The sequence below is a fragment of the Melanotaenia boesemani genome, chromosome 7, assembly GCF_017639745.1.
Source record: "Melanotaenia boesemani isolate fMelBoe1 chromosome 7, fMelBoe1.pri, whole genome shotgun sequence".
Classification (NCBI taxonomy): domain Eukaryota; kingdom Metazoa; phylum Chordata; class Actinopteri; order Atheriniformes; family Melanotaeniidae; genus Melanotaenia; species Melanotaenia boesemani.
The window spans coordinates 28,876,152-28,903,253 of record NC_055688.1 but is presented as its reverse complement, the minus strand read 5'-3'; the positions used below and the strand labels follow the sequence as shown (position 1 = coordinate 28,903,253).

Sequence of the window (27,102 nt, the reverse complement as noted above, 5' to 3'; positions counted from 1 at the left end):
TCCTTTTCCTCTCTGTCTGCGTCTGTCTCTGTTCCTTTGCCTGTCTCTTTCGCTTTCTCTCTGCATGTGCCCTGCTGCTCTGTCATCCTCAGGGATACATCTGAAGGAGACCATCTGTTGATCCATTTGTCTCTTGCTTTGCTTCCTGTGCCACAACCTCTCTACCATCAATGATCAGCCCTGGCCTTTCCCCTGCACGCCCTTTATGTTAGGATCAACATGTCCTCAGGGCGAGGTTGGTCTCCTATTGGGGGCAAGGCAGCAGGTTGTGCCCGGATTTACTTGATGAATTAAATGGATCTTGCACTGCAGCCCAGAAATTTCAAGACATTACCAGGAAGAGCTGGGTGGGTGATTGATAATGCTTGAATATTTCAGACAAGCCTTTGCCAGCTCAAATGCAAAGTCCAGATGAGCAGGAAGAAAAAAAATCTGTAATTTCATGTTTATTAAAACCACAGACATATATATTCCCAACCGTTCATAGCCAAACATGGCTGGGGTTTCTCCCAATCATCACATAGCTACTGTTGCTCTATGAGGAGCATACAGGGATTTGAAAGGATGCACTTAACCCCCAACCATGATCTTTTCTTGAACCTATCCTCAAATTGTCTCACACCACACTCTCTACATGTACTCACATTTGAGGCTTTTCTCTGAGGTGGTACCCTAAAGATACTGCTATTGAACCCTCAAAAGGGTACTTATTTTTGTCCTTGTAGACCAGACCAGAATTGCATCTCTGGTGGCTTACTTCTAATTTCAAAGCAAGAAAAATGTTTGTCTTCCACCACATGTGAAAAAAAAGACAATGTTTTTTCTCCATCGCTTACACATTAACATGCCACTGAACGCATCGTAGGAAACAAGGGCTTCAGTATCTTGCCCAAGGACACTCGTGACACATGGTCTTGGTAAACCTTGGCTCAAACCACCAACTTCAAATGCTGACATTTTATGTATGGTTTTGAAGAAATATAAAAATTGTAATGTTTTAATGAACCTTGTGTAAAGAAAGCAAGTAATCATCTGAAGAGTTTGGCCTTCACATTTTCACTGATTTATCCAGATATGTCTACTTTTGATATCAAGACATATCATTATTGATAAATCTGTAAACTGAACAACTTTTCACATCACACCCTGCATACTGTGTGATCTATATAAGCACCACTTTTGAGTATTTTGCAAAGTAATAACAGGCATAAACATTTTTGATACATAAATTATATACCATATACAACTAATGGTCCTGCACCAATCTGCTTTTTAATCTGAGTTTAAGTAAGCAATGACCTCAGTAAAAACGCAGATTGTTATTTTTTTATAGTTTTTTTATACCTGTTAACTGTCCTCCACTTTCCAGACTTAAAAACAGAAAGTTTATCATTAAGTGATACACATGGCACAGACCATGCAGTAGATGTTAGGAGCAATGCTGAGTTGTTGTAGGACCATCAGTGGAGTTTTACAAACATCAACACTTTTATTGCTTGTGAAAGAAAGTGGGGTGTTGGTTGCCACACATGTCTCCCAGCTGTCACCTCACATGCATGTTCAGGGATTTGATGGACACTGAGTCCACTGTGGGGACTTCAGGGAATGCCTGCCTTTGATCTTCTCCCGCGACTCTCAATTACCCATCATTCAGCAGGGATCAGGCCCTAGAGAGTTGCATGGAAAGGGTGGCATGTTTACATGAGCTCTACCCCAGAGAGATTCACTTTCCTACTGACATGGCACAAAATGTAAACAAACAGTGCAGGCTGTGAATGTTTGTGTTGAAATATTTATATACATATATGTGTGTGTAGCATAAGAGAAAATCGAAATTTGCCAGATGAAGGCAGTGAAAATTATTGTAGATCTTATTATCACATCTTTTTCTCACCCTGTCCACAAGGTTTCTGTGGCGGTTGCAAGGTTTTCATCAGAACTGCTCAGTACACAGTATTTTATGATTGGTGTTCACCTGGGGAGACATGTCATTGATTTCCTATAAGGTGGAGATGACATGTGGTCGCACGCACTTTACCAACAGCCATGTCATGTAATAAGTCATGATTGCACTATTTCTGTCACCTGGCATGATGGTTCTTATGACAAAATGAAGGTGGGGTTAGTCATTGCGGATAACCTTTAGCTTTTCTTTTTTTTCTGTAACTCAAATCCTCTTCTCATAAGAACAAGATGTGTTTTCTTGTATTTGTTTGTTTATTTTTTGTAATTTCCTATATTTTGTGTGTTACAGGCTTCCTCAGTACAGGTGACCAGGCTGCTAAAGGGAACTATGGGCTCCTGGACCAGATCCAGGCCTTAAGGTGGATCAGTGAGAACATTGGATTCTTTGGAGGAGATTCCAACCGCATCACTGTATTCGGTTCTGGAATTGGAGCGTCCTGTGTCAGTTTGCTGACCCTCTCCCACCACTCTGAAGGTACAAAACAACAGGGAAAGGGGGAGGGATCTAATGCCTGCTGGTGTCTAGACTGCTTTTTATTAAAAACTGGTCGCGCAGGTTGCCAGTTATATAGTAATATATTCCTCCGTTGTGTACAGCATGACCATTGTTTAAGAGACTAGTATCTGTATGTTAGTCTCTTCAAAAATGAAAGATTTTGAGCCACATTTTGGATTTTGCTAGTCTACTTTTCAATTTTCAGAAATAAACTCATAATTTTAATGTCTTACTTTAATGATTAAAACAGAAAACAGGCACGTTTGAGCTAAATAACACATACACTCTGACACTGTCCTCTTTCTAAGCAATGTTGTTTATTTCCTGGCTTCCTTAGTGCTATCTCTGAATGATTTACTCCTCATGTTGGTCATGCCTTTATACTAAATGCAGCATGCATGCATGGCTTGGACATGCAATAAACATCTATCTTACTCATGCTCCCACTGAATTAAGAAAGAGCCTAACTGCTTATATATATATATATATATATATATATATATGTATATATATATATATATGTTCTGCAGGAAGCGCCTTGGCTCATGCAAATTAACTGTTTCTTTGAGCTCCATCCATGAATGTCAAACTCCAGCTGCATCCCTGCAGAGCCAAACGGTCTCAGCGTCATCCCTAATCTGAAATAATGAGTCACTTATTCATCCAACCATCTAAAGTCTGGCTGTTTTTTTGCATTTAATTGATTGCAACTTTACACTGAGGTGCTACTATATGGCAGTGTTTCGTGGCAGGAGTGTTCCAAATGAAGGATCTTGTCTTGAAGGCTCACTCATACAGGCAGCTTGCCTACATGTTGACAAGCCACAAACATGCTGCTTTGGACACACTTGATTGAAAATGTAACACTGGGCTTTTACTGTACATTATATGGAGGTAAAGTACATTAAGGAAATCAGTCTTGCAGTAGATGGAGGGCTGGTCCGAAACTGTTGTGGTCAGGAGGCTATTAAGGTGTGCACATTCAGTATACACAAACACAAGTACAGACTAATGTACATGCTATTCATTTTTCTTGTCACATGAGTAAAATCACCGTTCTTGGATGTTTGATTAATAGACCGATGTGCATTTGAAGGAGGTCATTTGAGCTGATCTTCTTTGGAGCCCATTACTGTGCCAGGGATTTGCAATGTGTTTTGTTTTCTCCAATTTGCATTAAAGTGTTACTAATTGCCTTGATTTCCTCTGATGAATGATGACTGCTTTTGGATTGAATTTTTACCATAGATGCCTTTTTTATTCATACTCCATAATGCTATGCTCCATGTAGCATGTTATTATACTGCCAGTGGAACCATCTCCTCTGCCTCCCAGTAAATTGGATATTACCGGGTCTGTTTTTTTCCTCTGAATGGAAATGTATGCCCCACTGATGGGATAAAAGAAAAAAAGAGCAAGTAAAACTTGAAGGATCCTAGGAAATTGAAACAGGATGCCTTCTATCACGGCAGGACTCTCGCTGTGAACGTTACCAATGGCAATCAGATTTCACACAGACTCTCTCAGAGCACAGATTGTTGTAATTATAGAAAGTTTAGGACTGGAGTGGGCTCCTGGATGTGACAGGAAATCCGAGCGAAGAAATGTCTTTTTGCACCTGTTTTCAAAGCCTCCACTGCAGCTAAAAACTGGTAGGATGCTCTTGTTGCCAAGACAACGCAATAAACAAGAGAGGAATCAAAAAGTCTGGATTTACATGGTGGGGAAGTAAAAATCTATAATCAAATGAATCAAACACTGTTTCATGAGCACACCTGGTCTCAGTGATGATTTCTAATCTGTGTTAGCAAACTGCTGTATCTCAGGAAGACTGTCTTATATTGACTTTGAAAGGAAATTTAAGTCAGTAAACAAGACTGTAAACAGTGTACCATGGCTCCTTCTGAAGTTTTTTCGCCCACTTCCTCCCAAATAAAACTTCTTTCCCTATCTGTCAAAGTGAAGGTTGTGGTATCATACTGAATATGGTGCATTTTAAAGTAACGTTAAATAAGATTCACATGTCTTCATGCAAACATGCACACACGCTCACATTTTCTTTCACACCTCCTGCTCAGATACAGTATAATGAAGCCCGAGTAAAAAAAGAAAAAAGTAAATCAGCGACGACATGCTGTTCTCATGCTCCCTGGTGTGTCTGTGTATTTAATGACAGCATCCCTACTTCTACTGTACACAGTCTGTCATCACTCCCTGCATAGACTTTCCATCTAACAGACTTTTTACGCCTATTGGTGCCAGAGTGACAACTTATTTGAGATGCTCCATACTCCTCCTGAAGCTTATTTAATAAGCTGAATCCTCCTATATCATCCCAGCCCTCCGGCCTTTCTCTTTGATTGCTTGCTCCTCTGGCCTGGCCTTGGTGGCGTCTCTGTGTGGGCGTGCTGAGGGCTCCAGTCACAGGGTACATCCATCACATAGCCTCTCCCTTCTGGCCTGTTTGGGGGCTGGCCTGGATGTCCTCTTTTGAGGGTTTGATTTTTTAGACCCTAGTCTGTGGTCTGCCCCCTCCATCTAATCTCCTCCTTACTGCACCCATCTGTCTTCCTGCCTCCATAGACAGTAAAAGCATGTAAGGGGCGCACTCTGTTTTTCCAGTGTCCATCTCCTTTTCTGCCTCTCTGGGTTTCTGCTTCCTGGTCTGCAGCGTGCGTGGTGTGTTGCTATTAATAAGATGGCTGCTTGTCTGCTATGTGGCAAGCAATCTAGCTGCACATCTGAGACTTTGGAAGCAGAATGGTCATTAAAAGCATAGTGTCTCTCGGCAGGAGTGTTTTTGACCAGCTTATTAAATGTAACTCAACAGTTGTGCTCCCGCAGAGGGAAATCTCTGTCCCCATCATCCATTTCCTCAGCTTCAAAAAGAAAACAGCAAAGGAAGTTCAGAAGCAAGGACATTAACCAGCCAGTCCCACGTATTATCTATCTGGCATCACACGGGCACTAATTGAACATGCAGATTTGGCTTTTTCCCTATCTCCTAATAATCATTATGATTTAAACAGTGAGATGGCTTCTCTGCACACGAGGAGAATACCAAATAGCCAATGATCTGGACATGTGTATTTGCACATATGTCTCAGAGTGCGTGCATATGAGAAAGGTGACACCTCTGCTTTTCCTTTCAAAACCTACAGCAAACATATTGCCTATTCACACATTGTATCAGTGTGTGTATCCCATTCTGCTACATTTGTGCATGCAGATTTGTCAATTCACAAAGCATGCATGCAAGGGAAGGGCTAGTTGTAGAGGCGCTGAAGGTCATCTGGTTTCTTTTTTTTCTCTCTCTCTCTCTCTCTCTTCCTGTAAGCAATCAGGATAAAAGCTCGGCATCTGAGGAAGTGCTCCCCTTTTAATGGAATGTCTTGGACATTAAAGACAGCAAGTGTAGAGGATCCTTCATGCCAATGTCAGCTTTCATTTTTATTAAGACTTCTGGGTTATTGAGGACCATAAATACACATGTTAAATGCTTGGATTTTATTGCAGCAGTGCAAGGAGTACCAAGACTTTTTAATGCATAACATACTCCCCCTCCCCCACACCCCATTGAGCCTTGTGAGGTGGGAGCTCAGTTTTAAAAAGAGGGTACTTTTTTGAATCCAATTAGTGAGGGATGGTACAGCAGATGATTAGGCGAGGGAATGTATCATGGAATGTGTAGTAATGGAGGTTCTGAGAGACGGAAAAATGTTTCTCTCAAATCAAATTTTGATTATGAACTTCATTGAAGGCTGCTGCTCAAATGCTGTTGATTTTCTGACAAGAATTTATGATTCATAGAAAGGATGTCATTGGAATTAATGTAATAGTTGTTTGTACTGATAGAGTAAGATTGTACTCTGATGTAATTAGGGTACAAAGAAGCACACTGCCATGACCTTTATGATAAAATATTGTGAAACATGTAGACCAGTGAGTCATCTAAAATCAAAATGGCTGACAGAAAAGAAAACCCAAAAAACCCCACCTTTTAACATGGCAGAAAGGAAGTGCATTTAAGCTGTGAGCATATTACAGAATATTTGAATGTGAAGTGTACACTCTTCATTATCATTTTTCTGCTTGACATGATTCATCTTTAAGATATTTTTTGTATTTTCTATCTGATTAATTTAGCAGTATTTAATGAATGTTTGGTTTGTCTGGCAATTCTAGTGCACAAATCAGCATAGATGGGCTGGTTCTCGCATGTATTTAACTCATGGAGTTACAGGGGACAGAACTAACAGCAACATTTCTCAGACCTCAACACAATCTGCCTCTGTCAATCTTGCTCATGTTGTAGAATTGAAAATCAGTGTTGCCATGAACACCTGACCTCCACTCTGACAACCATTTAGCATGTACATGGAGGCTTGTAGTTGTTCTTAGAGTAAAGAACATAAACACTATTATGATATATCTGACACATAATCTAAGGCTAATATATATGCTGCTTCAAATTAGCTTTTTTTCTTTTTTAGTGCAGAAGGCCAAGCATGTGTAAAAGTTATATTATCTGTAATATTACATCTAACAACAACCTTTGAAAATACCACGTGTGGATTTCCTTTTTGAAGTTAAACCTATGGAGTGTTCTCCTTATGGAAAGGCTTACAGGCCTTCCCTCCATAATGTCCCTGCACTGAGCGCTCACCATAAAGAAGTGCTATCAGAGCCATCCACGTTAAGTGTCAGCTCAGGCATCCATCGCCTGTCTGGTTTAAAAACCAAATAAAGGGACCTTCGCCAGAGCTGGAATATGAATTGGAGTCACTGAGAAAGATAGCTGCATAACCCCATCTCTAGGATGTTATTCATACACGATGCAGCTGCCATTGTTGTGCAAATGCCTTCTGCTTGAGAGAAACCAGGGACAATTGTCAAAGTTGAATAGACCCCATTTCTAAGGTGTCAAAGGCATTCAGCAACTCGACACTGTAAAGTTACCTGTGTGCTTGGGGCAACAGAATGCCTCTATCTTGAGGTTTGATTTGGCTGTTTGCTGAAGGGTGTCTGTGCGTCTCAGGGTGTGAAAAAGGCATATACGAGATGAGAGAATGGGGACGCGCCTTGTCAGGTGCCGTATTCTTCCACCGCGATTGACAAGAGCGATAATTAAACCAGGGGGATGCCATCTCTGCGGAGCAAGAATGCTTGTATTTATTTACGCTGACTACTCGGCTTTGTTGTCTGCCATATATTGTGGCCTTCTTTGTGTGGAAAAGCAAACTGCTTTTAACAAGTGGCCTATGTGGCATTATTCAGTCACTCTTTGAACAACAGCGTCTTCGACACTGTACAGCAGAGCGAAATTGTTTTGTATTTACAAAACAAAGATTGAGGATTACTTACCAACTAAAAGGTATTACTGTCTTTTGAACTTGAAAGAAATTGCAAATGCCCTAATTCAAAGGGTTTTTTTCTCCTTGCTACTCAGAGCCGCAAAGACAAATTATTCTAAAGTTTTGTTGAACAGAAAATAAAAAGGAGGCTGTCCACAATAAGTGGGAGTGATGTTTTTAGGGTAAAGATGAAGCTTCTCAGGTCACTTAGCCAGGTTTGAGGTTAACGCTCTAGAAAATAATATCCAATTTGACTGTCCATCAGAGTCTAGTAGTTTTAGCTGTCCCCCGGCAGAGCCGAGCAGAGGAATGAAGAATTGACAAATGGTCCTAAAACGGTGAAGGCAGTTTATTTAGGTACTCCAGGCATCAGCCTGTCGCAGCTTGCAGCAGGTAGTTGAGCCTATAAAGCATGGAGTTATAGGTGTTAAAGAGACAAGCAGCGGGTCAGAAAAGAGGCTGGGGATAATTGAGTACTTTGGTAAATCCATGCCTCTATCAAACAAGGTAATAGCGCAGAGCATTGCATATAGCTGCAGCCCCAGATCCACAACTGTAGAAATGGGCTTCGGCAGCTTGAGCGACATGTGGCACACTGTCTAAGCAATATTCTCCAAGATAATACAATGAGACCCATCTGGTGATGTATTGCTGAGATTGCTTTTGGAATCTAATCGCAGCTGATGAACGAGGTGACTATGGAATATGTCATCTGTTGACGACCCGCAATCCTCTGTGAAGATGTTGGCAAGTCATTAGTTCAGGTAGATGCCATCTATGAATCATTCTTGATAAATCATTGTCAAAGGTGCATTCATACAACTCCTAATGGACAGTGACAGTAGTGAGGGGGAACAACGGCTGCAGCTCCTAGCTGTGCCCTGGTGTTCTTTGATCCTGTTAGGCTTTAGATCAATTAAGCCAATAAGAGCATCATATTGCACTCAGACTGTCTCGTCTGTTTCCTCTCTTGATTGGTCTAATGACTTGATGGAGGCTTTTGTCTGACTGTCTGTCTGTTTTCCTGCTACACTCATCTCTAGTCCGGCACCTTAATCTCTGAGGCATTTTCTTGAGCTCCTCTTTTCTGTTTCTCATAACAGTTTCTTTCTTTTCCAGTACCCACCCTCCCCCACATTTCTCTTTCGTCTTCCCACCATGTCTCCCTCTCTCTGCCTCAGTCTTTCTCTGGCACCAGTGTAAAGCATCCATTATAGAGCGATGCATGGGTGTCTGTGTGAGTGGGAGAGAGGGACTTGGCACTCCTCCTGCCCCACCTGCAGAGGAAGCACAGACAGCTGAGCACTGGGGGCTCCCCCCTCCCCTCCTCCTCCGCCCATCTCCACATCATTGCTGACCTCCCTCCTCCTCTCACACCTTCTCTATCTCTCGCCTTCTCTCCTACTCTCCCTCTGTTCCCTGTTGTTGCACACATTTGCCCAATTTCTGCCAACACATTATGTCTACTCACGCTATTTTCATGTCATTATGTCCATCCATGTTTTCTTTTGCCCTGTCTTTTCATCTTTTTTTCTTATGTTCATTGCTGGTTTTGTAAACGTGCCTCTTTTCCCTTTACCCATGATTAATCCATTAGGCATTCTGCATCAGGCTGCAAGGCTAGCTAGATGTGTCATTAAATAGACCGTTGTTTCTGTGTTTGTCTGCCAGTTGAACAACTATGGTGTAATTAGCTGAACTTTCCCCTTTCGTGATGACCATGAGCTCTCTGTGTTTGCTTGTTGTTGCTGACAGCTCACCCCTGTGGTTAGCTAGGTCAGTCCCCCTGTGCCTGTACATCTGTTTATCTCAGCCCAGAAAAGAAAGTGTTCAGTGTGTCTGCGTGAATAACAGATGGATTCTGCGTGGAGCTGCTTTGACGGCACGCCATGCTTGAGAGCACCATCACGTTCCTTGTCAACTTTAGAGGTTTGCAGAACATGTGATTCATATACATCTTACCGGAGGAGAGAGACATAAATGTCTGAAAGTGTTTCAGGAGATACTTCTGAAACTTATTTTATCATCATGTTTCTTTATATTGTGACAAAAAAAAATCATCTCAGGGATTTATTTTTTAATTGACAATATTCAAAGATGCATATATGTGTGTACACACTAAATAAAACCTAGAACCACATAATAGTACAATGACAACCAGGAATAATAATAAAAATGGCAATGCATATATTCAAATATACATACAGACACCAAAAATATTATATAGAATAACAAGGACTGGAATAGGAAGGAAAATTCAATTTTATTATCATTTTTAAGAAATACACTAATAATATTCAGAAATTATAATAATAATGACTAAGTAGAACATTAAAAGGACAAATAATTGTTTAGTACATGACTATAAACATTCAAGAATGCATCATTTTGTTTACACAGAACCAGCTTCCTGCAGTCACTGTTCACACGCAAGATGATTAACAAGAAATACTCTTTTCTTCCAAGGTAATATATATATATATATATATATATATATATATATATATATATATATATATATATATATATATATATATATATATATATATATTTATATATAAATATACATAAGCCATCACAGAGCAAGACAGAGAGTGGCATTCATGTATACCATCTGGATTCCTGTCACTTTGTCCTCTAACTGTCCATCATGTCAGCATACGTGAATACAATTGTGACGTGCAGTCTTTTAAATCTGGGCAGTGCAAATGCTCTATAGCCTTAGCTCTGAAATTTGCATAGTCTGAGTATATGAAATCCCCAATGAGAGAAACTTCAGCCAAACATGCTGACAAGCAGAAACCTCCACTATAAAGGGCCAACAATGTGCAACCTGGTGAAAAGCCTAAATCTTTAGCTCTCAAGCCCACTAGGCTGTAATAGATTTTAAGCTTAGAGAAGTAATATAAGCTGTAGATCTTCTGCAGTGGTAACAGAGAGAAACTCGCTAAATCAAATTGAACTGTAAAGCAAATTTGCTATTTTACAACTTAAGCATTTGTATTGGACAGGCACACCTGTTACAAGTTACAGTCAGTTTGGATGGAGAAGTCACCTGCTGCTGACTTTAGAGTACAAACCTTACAGATGAAAAATTCAGTAAAGCAATAAAATTAACATCTGTTTAATAGAAAAATATCTGAAATACAGTTCAATCAGACAACTCTCATAGACATTTATGAACGGAATATGACTGAAGATCAACAACGTCAGGCTCTGATCATGCCTTGTGTTTTTTCAATTTGATTTAGGACTGATGAGAGAATTTCTAATCCAGAACCTATAGTTGGATGCAGGGGGTGGTGGAGGGGCCAAAAAAAAAAGAAAGAAAGAGAACAAAAGCAGAGAGGTAGCATTTGCAGCAAATTGTGTTCCATTGCAGTTGCAGCAAGTGTATAGCAGTGAGCAAGACAGAAACTTTGCAGTTTAAATACTTTGTTATGTAGCATGTACAGTATAAGGCAGATCACATGGGAAGTTGCAGAGCAGTTTGAGATGCCTGCCTGAAACTAGCTTGCAGGCATCACTTTGTTTACGGCTTCAGCTTTGTTCATGAAGCTTGCTTTTGCAGAATACCCATCCACACTTTTGTCATGATCCATAGTCAGATATAAGGAAGAATGACCCAAACAAAGGACTATGAGGCAAAAGGCAGGCAGACATAGGATCTGGGATGTATTTAAAGAAACTAAAATCGATACCATGGCAGGATAACAAAGAACTTTAACCAAGACTAAATTGCAAAACTTGAAATAGATGACAGGCAAACTGACAAAAGAAAAGAAAAGAACCCAGAACAGGATGGATGAAAATCTAGAAATGAACAAAGGAAACCAAGGAGTACTTGTACTGGGGAACCCACAGGCCATGACAAACTTAGGCTTCATTTTAAAGTAGTGTTTTTACTTGGAACTAATTTTCACGGTGTACACTTCAGACTGATAAATTATGCTGATATTAAAGGAACTTGCTCTGGAACATTCCTAGAATCTCATCTATAACCTGCATATCACAGGAAAGCTTAACAAATAGCTGGTTGTGCATGGTTTCATGCATAAGTCAAACTTGAGATATAAACGATCACAAGTCTGCCTTATAAATGAGTCTCCTGTTCATACGTCAACATTCATACCTATATACAAATACAAAACTTAAAAAATTGCCCCAAGACAGTCTGCAACCTCTGGTAAAACAGTGAACCTACATTTTTTGGTAGGATTCTACTGACAAGCATTTATATATTGTGTAAATGTGTAAAGCTCCCAAGTCTATTTATATAGAGGATTTTATGTGTGCCCACATTATTTGTTCTCAACTCAGATATATTATAAGTTCATTCATTCATTATTTTCTCCCTTTAGCAGCAAATATGAGTTTCTCCTCATGAAACAACAGCACTGTCTGAAAGACTATAGTGTCACTGTAAATCATTCACACATTTTTAGAAAAATCCCAGAGAGGGTGAGAAGGATAGATAATATAGATAATAATACATCTATGCAGCTTTGAGGTTACTGTGTGAGATTTGTGTATGTCAGTATCTTCTGTCCACAAGCAAATACTACTAAGCAAGAACTACCAATTAACCAAACATGCATGCTAATTTGACTATAGAAGGAATGTAGGGTACTAGGAGAAAACTCTCTCAGGCAACACATAAAAAAATAAATAAAAACCTCAAAATGTAACTCTTAGAGAATCCACAAGGTGTCAAGGGCAGATTAACTAAATTGCTAAAGGGCAGCCTTTTCCCTCAGAAATACTGACGTTGAGCAGTTTAATACAGGTGAAGTACAGTTGTGTAACAACTGAATCAGTTAATATTTTCACATCTCACAGTGCTTACACTTGACTATTCCTGAAAAATCTCAGTGTACACTGGTGAACCTTATTTTTAAGCTTTGATGTGGCCCATCATTTACAACCGCTGTTCTTTTAAAGCATGCAGACTTCACCTGCAAGGTGAATTGTGTTTCAGCTGGAGGTGAATCAGGCCCTCAGCAGATGAACAAGTCTGAGACAGACTCAACACTGAAGTTAAACAAGTAGTGTTTCTTGCTATCCGAACGTGATGCTGCTCATATTTTGATCATATGAAAAATAGGCGTCACTGCTGAAGCATTTCATCTTGTTTAAGTGAAGGCTGTTTGGAAAGCATGCATCCACGGTCGCATTATGGATGTTGACAAACTCATATGGCATGTCACTAATCTTGATGGATGGCCACCTCTGTGGAAGCTGCTCACACCGTAGAGGATAATGAAATGTAGCAATGCAACCTTTCACAAAAATTTCATCATAGTAATCTGATCTTTATCCATTATGAATTTTATTATCATTTCTGCAGTGTTTCCAGTTGGTGAAACAATGCAAAAGAGTGTTTACTTACCAAACACACAGCACGACAGAGTACATATAAAAATGTCTGTACTCACCCAGTGTGCTATTCTTAGAGCTCCCCTAAGAGCTACTATCTAATTGGAGTCTTGGTTGTCTTATCGGTGAAGCTGTCCTCTGCACAGACTTTTTATGAGGACTTAGAGTGACTGAGATTCCCTGTCTGGGTGTCTGTGGCTGTTCTGCAGCATGTCCCGGGACTACCGCTCATCGGTGAGGGCTTCATTAGCCGAGAATGGGAGGGGGCTGCAGAGAGAGAACAGCTGTTTAGCTAACCACTTGCTTTGTTAGCCAGCCTTCTCCGTATGCCTAACTGCCTAAATCCGTCCCCTAGCTGCTAATAGAATGCTCATTAGGAGAAGAGAGGGAGACCCGATGTGAAATAGCACCACTGTTCAGCAGCCCTAGATTCTCCTACTCCTCCTCTCCCTCTGGTCTCTATTAAAAAGCTGTGCAGAATAAACTTTCCCTCTAGATCAGCTGTGTTTCCAGGCCATGTTGTCCTCTGACCCTGACTCACAGGAAGAGACAAGGAGTGTACATGGGTACCTGAGTTCTCTGTAGAGACAGTTAACAGCATCTGCTTTATCAAAACAAGCTCTTCATGACAAGAAAGGCACAAGATTACAAAATCCAAACAGGACAGACAAATGGTAGCTGCTACTAAGAGAAACAGCCTCTTTTTTTTCTCTTTCCCAAATTCCCCCTTAGTGGTACCATGTTCAATTATTCAAACACTGTAGATCATATTGCTGTAATTTGTCAGCAACCCAAAATCTCAAGTCTATTTCTTTGTGTCAGAACTGATGAAGCTGGCAAGGAGGGTGAAAAGCTGCAACATCAGAGGTGGCACTGTGAATATCTGATGCCATTCACTGGAACAGCTACAGATCAGAGTCAAAAAAAATTGCAGCCAAAACACATCCCAGACAGAAGAAAGGATGTCCATGTTTGATTAAAATTCAAACAGGAAAACATGAAGTACTTCATTATATTAACACTGGCCAGGCGCTAACATTGTCTATGCAGAAATGCAGATAAACAACATGCGAAGCTTCAAGGTAAGACTGAAAGAAATTGTAATGTGGTGGAAGTAATAAGCTCTAGGCTGTTTACAGTAAATGACTGAAGCTGTAGACCTAGTCATCATACGAAAATGCAGTTAGAACCAAAACACATGGGCATATTTTCTCCTGTGAGAAAATACTTGGCCAATATTAGACAATTATAAAAGAGCAGCTTTTTTCTCTATGACACTCCTTCATTAAAACATATTTCTTCTGAGCAGCAGAAGGTTTTAAAGCAACAAGAATTTAGATCTTTCTAACGAAGGTATGAAGTTATGATAAAGACATAATTTACCTTTATGTTTTTTTTGTTTTTTTATTTATTTTTTTTTTTTCTGAGTACCTGTATTGTACAAGCTACCCCATGCCAACCCAACCTTCACAGCTGATATTATGGGTTGTCTTAAAAAATAGACAATAAAAATAAATTAATGAGCAAAAATAATGCATAAATTAACAAATTTATGTAATTTATTGCATTAAAATTTTGATGGAGCTACCCATACACTGTTTTTTTTCCGGTGAGATGGTTCTACACCCGCACTTTAAACCTGCGACAGTCCAGTTGCGTTTTGCACCAACGTGTCTGTTCTAGTGATTCTCTGTAGTTTCTGTGCAGCGACGGCTTTCGGTAATCAGCTGATCGGCTTAACTCTCTTGTTGCGTTTATTGTTCAGCTGAGAAGGCTGAAGCAGCACTGTTTGTTAATAATTCATCCATGAAAAGCTTAATTCTTTCCAAGATTCATCCATGTTTACATGATTTGTCTAAAATTTGTACCAAACATCCCCAAAGCCCTAAAGATAAGTTGCACAATTTTTTAATGTTTTAAAATGTTTTATAGTAATCAAATTATTAATATTATATGTTCTTGGGTTGTCTTAAACTTGTGAACAACAAATAAAATAAAATATATTTATATATTATTTTCAGTCTAAAAGTTCTTTCTTTTTATAATTAAAAAGTATAACTATTTCTTTCAAATGTATAGAAATATAAGATATTCACATGAACTGTGAAAATTAGCAGAGTGAGCGTGAAAGAAATGATAGTTTTATATTACGGACCTGCTAGATGCTAACATTCCTGTCAGGCTGTGTTTTTCCAAAACAGAAATACTACAAATGAAATTAAATTAAGTTAAAAGAAAAAATTGATAAAATTAGGAAAAAAAATTAAGAATAAATTATAAAACGTATATTAAAAAACTTGCTTATAGGTTTAATTTATATTGCTAGTCTAAGCTTTTTAAAAAATTATAAATGAAAATAATTAAAATAAATTTATTGTAGAAAACATTAAAAACTCAACTGAGGATCACTCACAAGTCAGCAGATGGAGATGGTTCAGTTGTTATGGCAACGGACAATTGGTTTGATTTGTTGTGACCGGCTCAAAACCATAACAAAGAATGGGATGTTGCACAAAAAGCTAAAGCTTGAAGAAAATTAATTATTTGAGACTTAATCAACTTAACTTTCAAAGACAAGAAAAACAACAGTTTGTCAGTCAGTTTTTAGTTGTGAACACAGTGGATGAGCTGTTGTGCAGAAAAAAAAAAAAGAATTCAAGGAAAGATTAAAGTGTGTGGAGTAAGGGGAACCTCTGAACTAATGGAAAGGGATGGAGAGTCCTTTTATACTGGGAACACCAGATCCAGGTGTATTCAATATATAATGTTACCCAACTGCACCTAGTAGACACCTGCAACACAAACCACAAAGACAATTTTAAGACTTGGTTAAAAAATGTGGGGAAACAAAAATGGTCCATAAAGCAACTAAAAGCAATAAAATATCTTCTCTGTGTAAACTCACTTGGCTAGATCTAGTAACATTAAATTTTAAACCTTAAAAAATTAGGGTTTATTCATAAAGTCCCAAAGTAGAGCAGCCTGAGGCTACGTTAATGTGGTGTTTTCTGGAAACACCATTAACTTTTGCAGCAATCTGAACTGCAGTAACTTTTCTATTGCATCAAACAACACTGGTCAGGCTTTGCTACCCATGTGCATCAGTAAACCTTGGCCCCCGTCACACATTACTGTATTGCTTACTTGAATTGTTTTTTGTTGGTCCTGAGCACTTCATCATCCAACAAGAGCTGCAGCTGTAGAGGCACTGTTGTCTAGCCATCCTAACTCTTTGCTTGTTAGACCTGATTAAATCCCTAATGTGAGAATTTCTTCTCATTCCAACACAACTTCAAGAGCAGACTGTTTTCTTGCTGCCTAATCTATCCAACTTACTGCCAGGTGCCATTCTAACAAGATAATCAATGTTTTTCACTTCACCTGTTAGTGATCATGATGCTATGGCTAATGGGTGTATGCTAATATTTCCATAATGCTGTGGCAGTTATTATGATAAATTTGCTGTTACATTTAAGACTTTGAAACATTAATGCCATAAAGATGATGTGTTGATGGAACCTGACAATGACACATTTTATGGCCGTGTCAGCAAAGTTACTGAAGGTGCTCTGAACATGCGCTGGGAAAGAATATACATGGGTGACATATGTGTCAGGTTTTGTGACATTAGTTACTGTTGAATATGTTTGGCTTGACATTGAGAAAGAGAACCATGCCAGTATGTAGCCTGCATGATAGACCAATATACTCTGTCATGCTCACACACACATAACCCATCACCTCAGGCTCACATCAATACAACTCAAACATAAATGTATGTGCAAAAAACACTGGGATATGCATTCTGAACACACATCATGGCAGGTCCAAACCCACGGGACTGACTGCCGTTAAAGGTTGTCTTGAGTAAATACCCCCTTCCACCCACTCACCCATCTCAGTGCACACATGCAAACATCAACACACGCATATGCATGGTCCGTGTGTGCATCTAAGTCCACATACTCTCCCTCTCTGGGGTATTTCATGTGGCTACAGCTGTGTGCCCGCTGGCACTGGCAGCAAGAGGCACAACAGAAGAGTTTATAGAGGACGATATGGAAATGGAGAGACTGCAGTTACCATGGAGAGAAGGACAGAAACATAAAAAAAGAAAATGTGCACTCTCTTACATGTCCAAGATAATTTTTTTCTTTCCCTTTTTATTTCCTCTTCTCTGCTGCCTACAGACGGGTGTGAACGTGAAAGACTGATAATCTGAAGTGTGACTGCTGAGGCGGAAAGAAAGGCATCTATTGAATGCCTTTCTTACCTCGGTGAGGCAGTTACACAGCTGCACGAGCAGCACAAAAAGTTCAGCAGAATGCAGATGGATGCATACCCACAAGGACCCAAACAAGAGAGCAAACTAAACGACAGCAGCGTGCACGAGCAACTTGCTCATTCTCGCACGGACACACAAATAAATAGTGAATGAGGCTTCCAGGATGGGGACTCACCATAGCTCAGCTCGCAGCTCTTTGCCCTTGCGCCGGGACCTCGGCCTGTCACTCTGTGTTTTACTCCCTGAACCGCCACTCCACTGTAAGCAGCCAACACAATTTTGGGTATTGAGGTGGTGGAGAAACTGTCCACCACTACTCATTTGGCCTTTTCAGAGCTTGACAGAAAGGACTGGAGATAAAAATACATTGCTGTCTGTCCTGCCAAAACTGAAAATGGCGGCAGTGCTGCTGTGAGAGGGGAATGTACAGTACAGTATATAGTGCTTGTTAATTGGCTGGTCAGCCTGAAATGAGGTTGACACAGTGCCAAACATTGAGATGTTCTCTGTCATTTGTTTTTTTTATATTTCTTTTTCAACTGAAAGATAATATAATATATTAGTGTTTCAAATGGAGGCACTGCAATTAATTACTTGCCCATTACAGTTTGTGACACTATCAATTTGTTATCAGCTGGCTTCACCAATGACTGAAATTAACTGTCACTTTTCAATATCAAGCAAGTCATCTCCATGCTTTATTGTCTTCATCACAATGTTCAGTTCTTAAATGAGATCAGAGGATGCTGATACACAAGATGAATGTCATACCAGGTTTATCTTTGCAAAGTTGATAAATAACAAAGGAAATGTCAGCATCAGTATCAAATACCTAACAATCAAACACCTTACAAGAAAAACAAATGTGTTGTGGACTGGAGAAAATAATAGGACTGCAGCTATATCATGATTTCCTGAAGTTCATGTATATTTGATAGGGCCTGCCAGATGTGGCCTTGGATGTGTATCAGCAAGCAATCTCTCTCACTGAGCTCGCAGAAATTAGATTTCAACTTGGGACCAAAATCTAATACACAAGCTTATATTTACTCACAGTTGCAGAGCATCATGAGCCAATATGACCCTATAGTGAGGTGGTGGAGCTGCACAAAATTCAGTTAAGTAAAACTGCTTTGAGCAAACTGTTTCCGAAAGCCATCTATGCTTCTAAGTCATGGGCTAGTCAGAACATAGTTGGGCTGAAACTATTATAAGAGTAAAACTGTCAAAAGCTCATTGATAAATGATGCTATTATTTAAGGTTTTCTTGTTTTATTAACTTCAAATACAACTAATTTAGTCAAATATTTCTGTCATTGGTTTGTATAAGGAGGAAAACATCTGACTTCTGCACATCTGAGCTACGTTTAAACCTCTTACTGCTTATAAATATTTTTCTGGTAAGAAATTTAATTTCCTCATATCAAGCTCTGAAATCATTTCAGAGCTTTTGTGAGCTCACACTTGCATGAGTCACCCAATACATTAAGATGCTTGTGTCTTCCCCACAATGAATGCAAAGTCACAGTTAGCATGCAGGATGTCATTTTCCTGTGCAGGAGCCTCTGCTTGCCTTGCATACTCTCTAGGGATGACAACACACACCAAGAAATTTTAAGTCTTATTGCTTTTTGCTTTTATTTTCTTTCCCTTCTCTCTTATCCTCCCATGACCTCCCTTTTCTCTTCCCTCCCTCTTATTTTTGTCTGCAACACAATGAGAATAGATGATGGCAGCTTCATCCATACATCTGTCTGTTTGTTTGTACTGTCAAGATATATTTTCTAGATTAAAGCGTGGATACAAGTGTCATCGGCATGCTTTTGTTCAGGGAGGCCCAAACTGAAAGAACTCAAATTGATGAGCACTTTGGTCAACACATTTTTAATCTCTGTAACTGAAGTCAACATCTAAGCAACTCACCATATTTTCTAATCAAAATCAAAACATTTCATTGGATTGATCTAGATTGGTTTTGCAGCCGACTGATCGTTGGTGGTTGATTGCTGAGTTCAGAAAGGCAGCACAAATAGCTCTCAATTGTCAGGATTTCCAGTTCACTTGATTTGCTGAAGACAAGCCGCAGCTGCCAGTGGAACTTTTCCAAACCATTTTTACAATAGAACATGTCATAACCCGATTGTCTCAATGTCCACTTACTGTAAGTGGCTGCGGTGGCTAAAGAGTCTGTCACAGTAATTGACTCAATGGGAGTTTACAGTATGAAACATGAGGCGGGGAAGGAGAACAATGTTCTCCAGAGATGGGCTGTTTTGACAGTGTAGCTGTCTCTCCACTATTTTTCTCTCAACACATCACATACAGACTGCTCACTCACTCACTGAACCAGGTGTACACGCGTACTGTAAATGTGTACAAGCACACACACTCAATAAATGTACAACCCCAGCTGCCATCTTTGGAGCAGGTAATTCCACAGTCAGGTGCTGGGATCACGTATGGCGTAGCATCCCATTCCCCGGACATGAGTTTTGCTGTCAGTCTTTAATATTAGCCAGAGAATGAGGACGAGGGGAACAGAGAAAGGGCTCATATCCCTCCTAATTTTGTCTGTTTGCAAGGTGTGCTGGCTTGAATTAAACAAAGCCTGTGTGGCTCCTGGCTGCAGGGACTGCTGGCGCAATCGGTAGAGCAGGAAACAGTGGTGTCGGATGTTGTGAGAGAGGAACACACAGAGTGACATAGGCACAGCTAGAAGAATATGTTTACACTGCTGGAGCCAGCACCCAGCCTGGCACATTTATGCATGGTATTATAGTTAATCAGCTTGGACGTCGCTGCTGGTGTGACCACTGACCCTAAAAGACACTCATAATAGGAGGAGTCTGTCTAATCAGAATAACACTGATTCCTAGAGAGGAGCAGGAATTGTAGCACATTCAAGGCAGTGGCTTTTTTTTGTTTGGTTTTGTTTGTTTTTTTCCCAAAGTGTCCTCTAGTTCTGGATCATTAATGTTGGGTTAGATTAAAAGAGTTGTTGATGTTAGTTGGAGAAAAAGGGCTACTGCCCACTAGGTGCTCTGTGTGTGGTGCCTAATGAGCTTCCTGAACTCTGTGTGTGTTTGTGTGAGTGCATGCTGCACTCTGATAGTATTTATGTGGGTGGGTTGAATAGTATAACATGACTGTGGGTATTTTCTGTGTAAGCTGGAGAAGGTTTTGACTTTCCTAGAGAAACAAAGGTGTTTAGAGGATGCACACATGTAGCAAGGCTAACATATCCTCTTTGGACATGAACATTATGCACATTGTTTGTGCACAAACAAGCTGCAAACAGATTAAGGACTTTTTAAGTTGTTTCTTTTGTTTTAGCTTTTTTTTTATTTTGTTTTGTTGTTTTTTTGTTTTTTTCTCAGATGTTTGTTTTGGAAGTTGGAGGAAAAAACGCTAGTGTAAGCTGTAAGATTCCACCCACCTTCTGCTTTGAGATGGGCTGTGCATATCCATCTCAGTTTCACCTCCATACCCCTACAGCTCACAGCTAATTTGTTTCAGCAAGTCTTAGGGTTTCACTGTGCAAACCATGGTCTCTCTATCACTTTGCCTGTCACTCTTTCTTTACCTCGTTGCTTTCCCGCAGGGGGATATACCCTTATGATAATTTGTCTGTCACAAATGCAACTGTGGCCTCTCAGTGGCTTTTCCTGGCTCAAAAATGAGTTTCAGTGATCCCATCTGGTTGTCAAACGCAAGATGTCGACAAAAATAGAAGCTTGCTATCCTATCAAATTTCATAGCTGAATTGTCATGTCTGACTTATATCTTTGACCCTCCTTTAGTAAAATGCTTTACATATGAGTTGTACTGAGCAATTTTTGCCTCTTTATGGTATGTAAATGGACAGAAAGACCACGTTTAATATTTTTTGGTGATAATGTACAGTGCAATGGTGTAGTTGTGATGACTTGGGTTCATTTTGCAGCCACATGACCTGGATACCTTGTACCCATTGGGTTGACTGTAAAATCATGTTTATACCTAAGTATTCTAGAGTTAAATGTGAGGCCATCTGTTCAATAGCTAAAGCTTGACCAAAACTGGGTCATGCTACAGGACAATGATCCCAAGGACAGCAGCAAATCTGCAACAGAATCGCTGGGAAAGAAAAGAGTGAAGTTGCTGAAGTGGTCCAGTCAGTCCAGACCTCAGTCTATGTAAAATGTTGTAATGGGACTAAGAGAGCTGTGCATAAACGATTACCCAGAAGCTTCAAGCAACTGAAGCAATATTGTACAGAAGAGTGGGACAAAATTCTTCCACAACCATGTGAGAGACTGATAAGATCATACAGAAAAAAAATACTTCAAGCTACTGCTGCTGAAGTTGGTTCTACAAGCTGTTGGATCATGTAGTGTACTTAATTTTTTTACCCACTTCTTCCACATTTTGGCTTCATTTTAAAGAAATAAAAAATGGCATTGTGATAAGTCATTTGTCAGTGGTGTTGTTGGTCTGAGAGCATAATGACAGTAGAAATAAAAGAGCAAGTACTCTTTTTTTCAACATCACTGTAAATGAACCATGCTTTGGGGCTGGTATACGGTGCAGATGGGATGTAAACTATGGCACATATATTTAGAAACAACAGACCAGGTGTTTTCTGCTACTTAACAGCAGCCACATGCACAATTCTCCAGTGAAAACCACTTTCTGTGGGAGCTAAAAGCACTAATCATTTCCTCTCACCACACTGATCTGAAATCTATTTGTGGACACAGTAGGAGAAGAGAGAGGGGAAATCAGAAAACATCTTTAACAACTTGTCTCATCTAATGAGATTAGCAGAGGCGCTTACACAGTCATGACATGGAGATACACGCAGATAACCCTGTAATAACTCATTATTCTCCACGTTTTCACATCGACGGCCAGTCAAGGCTCGCTGACAGTGTGTGTTGTTGTTGTGTACACAGCTATCGGGTCAATCTGAGTGCTGCAACGGTAGGGAGTGAGCTCAGTGAACACCACCTGAAAAGGAATAGCACAGAGAGCTTGCACTAGAAGGGCACGGAGATAGCATTCTCTGCTTTTCATGCATGTGTCACAAACACATGCATGAGTGCAAATGGAAAATTTCACCATGCAGGCTCTCTGTTTCTATCTGGTATGGCAGGGTGGCTTAAAAGGGAGAAATGGGAGGAAATCAATTCATTGTGAATGCATGCATACACATGTAGTTATGAAAATGCACAATTAATGTTGTTAAAGTGCAGGAAACAACTAAACGAATAGCAGCTGTACTAAAGGTTGTTTATTTGGTTTGAATGCACGTGAGATCATAAATAATAAACAGTCAATGAGTAATTTCTTCCTTCTTATGTAAAACTTTCAAATGGTTGATTACAATGAAAATGTTGTATAAATTGTATTTTTTAGAAAATGTCAGCTAAAAAAAAAGAAAGAAAGAAAGGAAAAGAAAGAAAAAGCATGCATGCTTTGATTGCTCCATCCATTAAACACATTCCCACATGCTCTTCTGGCTCTGGCAACTACAGCAAAGTGCTTAAAAGCTGACCTTACCTTCATTTAAGAGGCATAAGAGATGTTATTTAGCCAGCAGTAAGTGAGTGGGTATGTGTGTATTAATGATTATGCTTCTCTGTGTGGACTCCATAACTTAATCACATGGGATGCTCAAGTAAATGGCAGCATTATCCGGCTGAGAATGCCAGATTCAATTTTTTCACATTGGACAATACAAGACAGAAGCACCAAAAAGTTTAGACAGTGAAAAAGAAGTATTTGAAATTTTCAACTTAATCTGCTTTGCTACAAATGACAACACACACACGCTAATCTGAAATGTCCTAATTCAGTAAGCTCCACCCACACCAATCCCAGACCAAGTTATATTCTGGGAATTGCTGTTTGGTTCACATGCCTTTGACTAGCAGTCAGATTGATGAGCTAAAAGAATACTGGTGCTGTAGTATTGTACGTAGGGCCAGAGGGAGGTCAGCGTGTGATGATGAGGCCTGGAGTGTGTGATATTGACCAGTGGATGTGTCTTCGTGATTAGTAGGAGATATCACACTCACTAGTCTCAGATGCTCATCGATCCTCAAACCTAGGTACAGCTTGTCAATGGGGTCATTTTTATCCTTCCCCCCCCCCCCCCCCCCCCCCCCTCCCCTCTTATCTGATACCTTCATCTTCCCCTCTTCTCTTTTTTTCTCTTTTCCCCCTCTGTTCTGCTTTTCCATTCCCTCCCTCTTTCAACCATCCACCCTCATGGATCAAACTCTTTATCTGGCCTAAGCCACAGCCTGCAGGCAAGCAGGCAGTCTCTACAGAAGCTGCAGCAGAAGACCAACAGCTTCAAACAACATTATATAGGGCTGGCATGAAGCATGTCTCACACTGATAGATGAAAACGCTGGCCCCTCAGACACTGTCTGTGTATGGACATGATGAAATACAAGCAGGGCAGTCCCTGTGTTTTAAACCCCACTGCTCTTCGCTTAAATATTGCTGCAACACCTCCTTGGATGTAAGACAGGCTGTAAGTTTTCTACAACGTCAACAACAGCTCACATTTGGGTGTGATCAGTGCAAAACAAAACTGTTTCTTGAAAGAGGATGGGTTTTCTTTGGCAGCTGTCCTGTTGGACTAACTGTTGTGGAACATTTCCAGATTAAATCTGGTTTAGAAGAATCATGAAGTTCAGTACTAATAATAGCAGCAGCCATTTAAGAGCAAGAAAAACTGTATCAATTTCTAGGGCTTTTTTTTTTTTTTTTTTTTTTTGGTTTATTCATTTATTTATTTATTTTTTTACCATCTAAGCAAACAGATATTCCTTGATTAATACTCAGACACATTTTGCTTGGATGTTTATGTGTTTGAAGGTACACTAACTCCCTTTAGCTTGAAGGAATCCAATGGCAAAGTCTGCATCTTGCCCTTTTCCTGATTCCATCAGCATCACTTTGAAGTAGACAATCTCTGTGTAAGGTGGAAATTTTAATGGAACAAAAAAACAATGTAGGTGTTGTTACAGGACTGCCAAGCCAATGTGAAATTACCCATGGACTAATGCATGATCAGACCAGAGGCACTTGTGTTTAAGTGGATGCAGCCTGTAGGCTGTAGCCATGGAGACAGCAGCTGTACCCCTGTGTTACAAGACTGCAAGTGGCCAAAGATATACAATTAGGCAAATTTCATAAGTATTCGTATCCTAGCTGGCTTTGAATTTTTCACATGGGATTAAAGCACTTCATATATCCCCCTAATTGAGAGAAACTATAACGTTGTGCATTCCTGGAAGGAGATGAGAGTTAAGAAGAAAACAGCCCTGGAAAAGAGGGAAAAATACAAGCTTGGGTAAAATACAGCAAGAGAGGCAGTGCAGCACTTATTGAGTGTGTCCAACTGAGTGCTAGCCTAGTTTGCTGGTAGACAGAGAGAAATGTTTGCAACCGAGGGGGCTCTACATAGTCCACGGGTCTGTGGAGATTTGCTTACAGTGAAGAGATGGTGGAGGTAAGATGGCTCAGAGGATTCAAGCTCCGCTGAACGCCGGCTTATGTCTAATAATCAGCAGGGAGGGACTCAGCATGGCCCCTCGGAAAAGGAGACGGGGAGAATTCGATAGAGTGAGAAAAACAGAGCAGAGGAAGAGATTGAAGGCGAGGAAAAAAGATAGAGTAGTTGTGGGCGAGAAAAAAAAAGAAAAATACATGTCCCTGTGGCCACGTTATTTCTCTCTTGTGATGGCTTTTATGTGCATGAGAAGAATTTTGAGAAGATTCTGCTGCTTTACATATTTTCCCCAGTTAGCTGTAAAAGTCATATGGAATATTGTTAGGAAAATGAGTCACTCATAAAATGAAACTTGGCCAATCCAAACTTTCAAGGTGATCTAATGGACGTTGCTTTAATGTTGGTGTATCTCTGTAGTGGTGTTGCAGGATGCATTTTACAGTCACATATACAGCAGAGCCAGACTGATAAAACCCACCCCTGATGCTTCAGTGAATTTCACCAGCTGTTCCACATTAAAAAGGACAATCATTTATGGTGCTAACTGTCATCATTGCCAACAGAACATCCTTGTCCATTAGTAAAGATTGAACCTTCACACAAACCCATGAAGTTGCTGCCACATCATGTAACTCATTCCCAAGTGATGCAACATTTCTGGCTCATTAGTATCAGCCGTTATCCATTCTGCCGTTGTCAAAGCAAGGCCTAAACATTTGAGCCTCCAGGTGTGTATAAGTGTGCATTTGACTCTTTAACCAATGTAGTGGTTGTCACACCCCCAAGGTCAAGCTTACCACCTATAAGTTGTGAATTATTTCCTCAAGCCAAACCGCCAATCCAGTGCTTCAACTGCATGCCCATTTAGCGAGTGTCTAGCAAGGGGGCAGCGCGGTCGAGGTCAGCAAACCGCAGCGCAGAGGCGGCTGCAGGACGAAGCAGCAGCATTTAAGCAGGAGCCCGATGAGTGATTACCTTGGAGCTCTAGTCATAATTCAGTGTGACCTCAATCTGCCTGCAACGCTGCAGTTTGATGGATCTACTCACAGTTTGGGTGCCGGGTTCTCATGTCAAACACAGGCAGATAACGATAGGGCTATCTGTTGCTTTTACTAAATAAAATATGCCAGATATGAATGTCACACACATGTTGATGGTTTTGCATCGAACTCTCGCTGTTTAATTTATCTGGCTATTGAGTGAAGAATCATTCACAACGTAGATGTCAGAGTTAAACTAAGAAGTGTCAGAAATAGTTAACCCCCATCATGGTGATGCCTGTCGTCTGTCGGTCTATTCATCATCTCGGTGACTTATCAATCAAAGTCAGCTGGGATATGTGTGCACACACGTGCACTGACAGACATGTACACCTCCCAGTGTGGATAATTAGTGGATTCCCTCAGTGGGTGATAAAGCCTGTGCTCTTCTCTCCTTTCTCTCTGACCTTCCCCAGTGAGCTTCCTATCGCAGTGGGGCTCATCACATGCAGAACTAATACATATTTATTGGGCCACTGACAGCTCATGTATGCCGGATTTATATGTTTCTCGACAAACAATTGTAAAACCTCAGTCACTCTTCTGCTATTTCATCAGCCAAAGCAGAAATAAATCTAGTGGTGTCAACCTGGCTGCAGCCTCCTCCTCAGCTGGCCATCGGTTTGGTTTGGATGCAGGTAGACATAAGACTGAGCCATGTTTCATTCAAGAAGCTCTCTACAATTATGAAAAACAGATTTGACGTGCATATGTCTGTCAAATTGATTCAGCAATCACAGAAACTTCTCTGCTGGAAGCCGTTTTCCTGCAGCAACTTTGGATCAAAGACGTTCCGAAAGTGGCTGTGGCATCGCTGGTAGGCATTTGGATTCAGGACAGGCTCCCTGCACCATCGCTGCCTCTGTTTGCACACTGAAATCTGAGTTGGGACGTGAAAAGAGGCAATACCACTAAAGAGCATTGGGAGGAGAGGGGGAGGAGAGAAGGGGAAGTGAGGGGAGGGATGGCAGGATTAAGCCCCAGCCCTCCCTCTCTGCCTCCGAGCGGCCATCTTTCATCTTGCTTCTGACTCTTTAATGCTTTCAAGTGGGTGAAACTCTCGACATCTGCTTCCGCTC

At 40.3% G+C, this 27,102-nt stretch overlaps 1 protein-coding gene across 3 annotated transcripts in view; it reads left to right on the top strand.

The window, feature by feature from the left end:
• The window catches only part of nlgn3a (neuroligin 3a), a 129,451-nt gene that overhangs the window by 88,411 nt on the left and 13,938 nt on the right, over positions 1-27,102 (top strand). For all 3 annotated transcript variants that reach the window (XM_041991032.1, XM_041991031.1, XM_041991033.1), the window contains one exon: positions 2,255-2,440. In XM_041991032.1, coding sequence (XP_041846966.1) covers positions 2,255-2,440 — 186 coding nt within the window. The remainder of the gene's footprint in view (positions 1-2,254; positions 2,441-27,102) is intronic.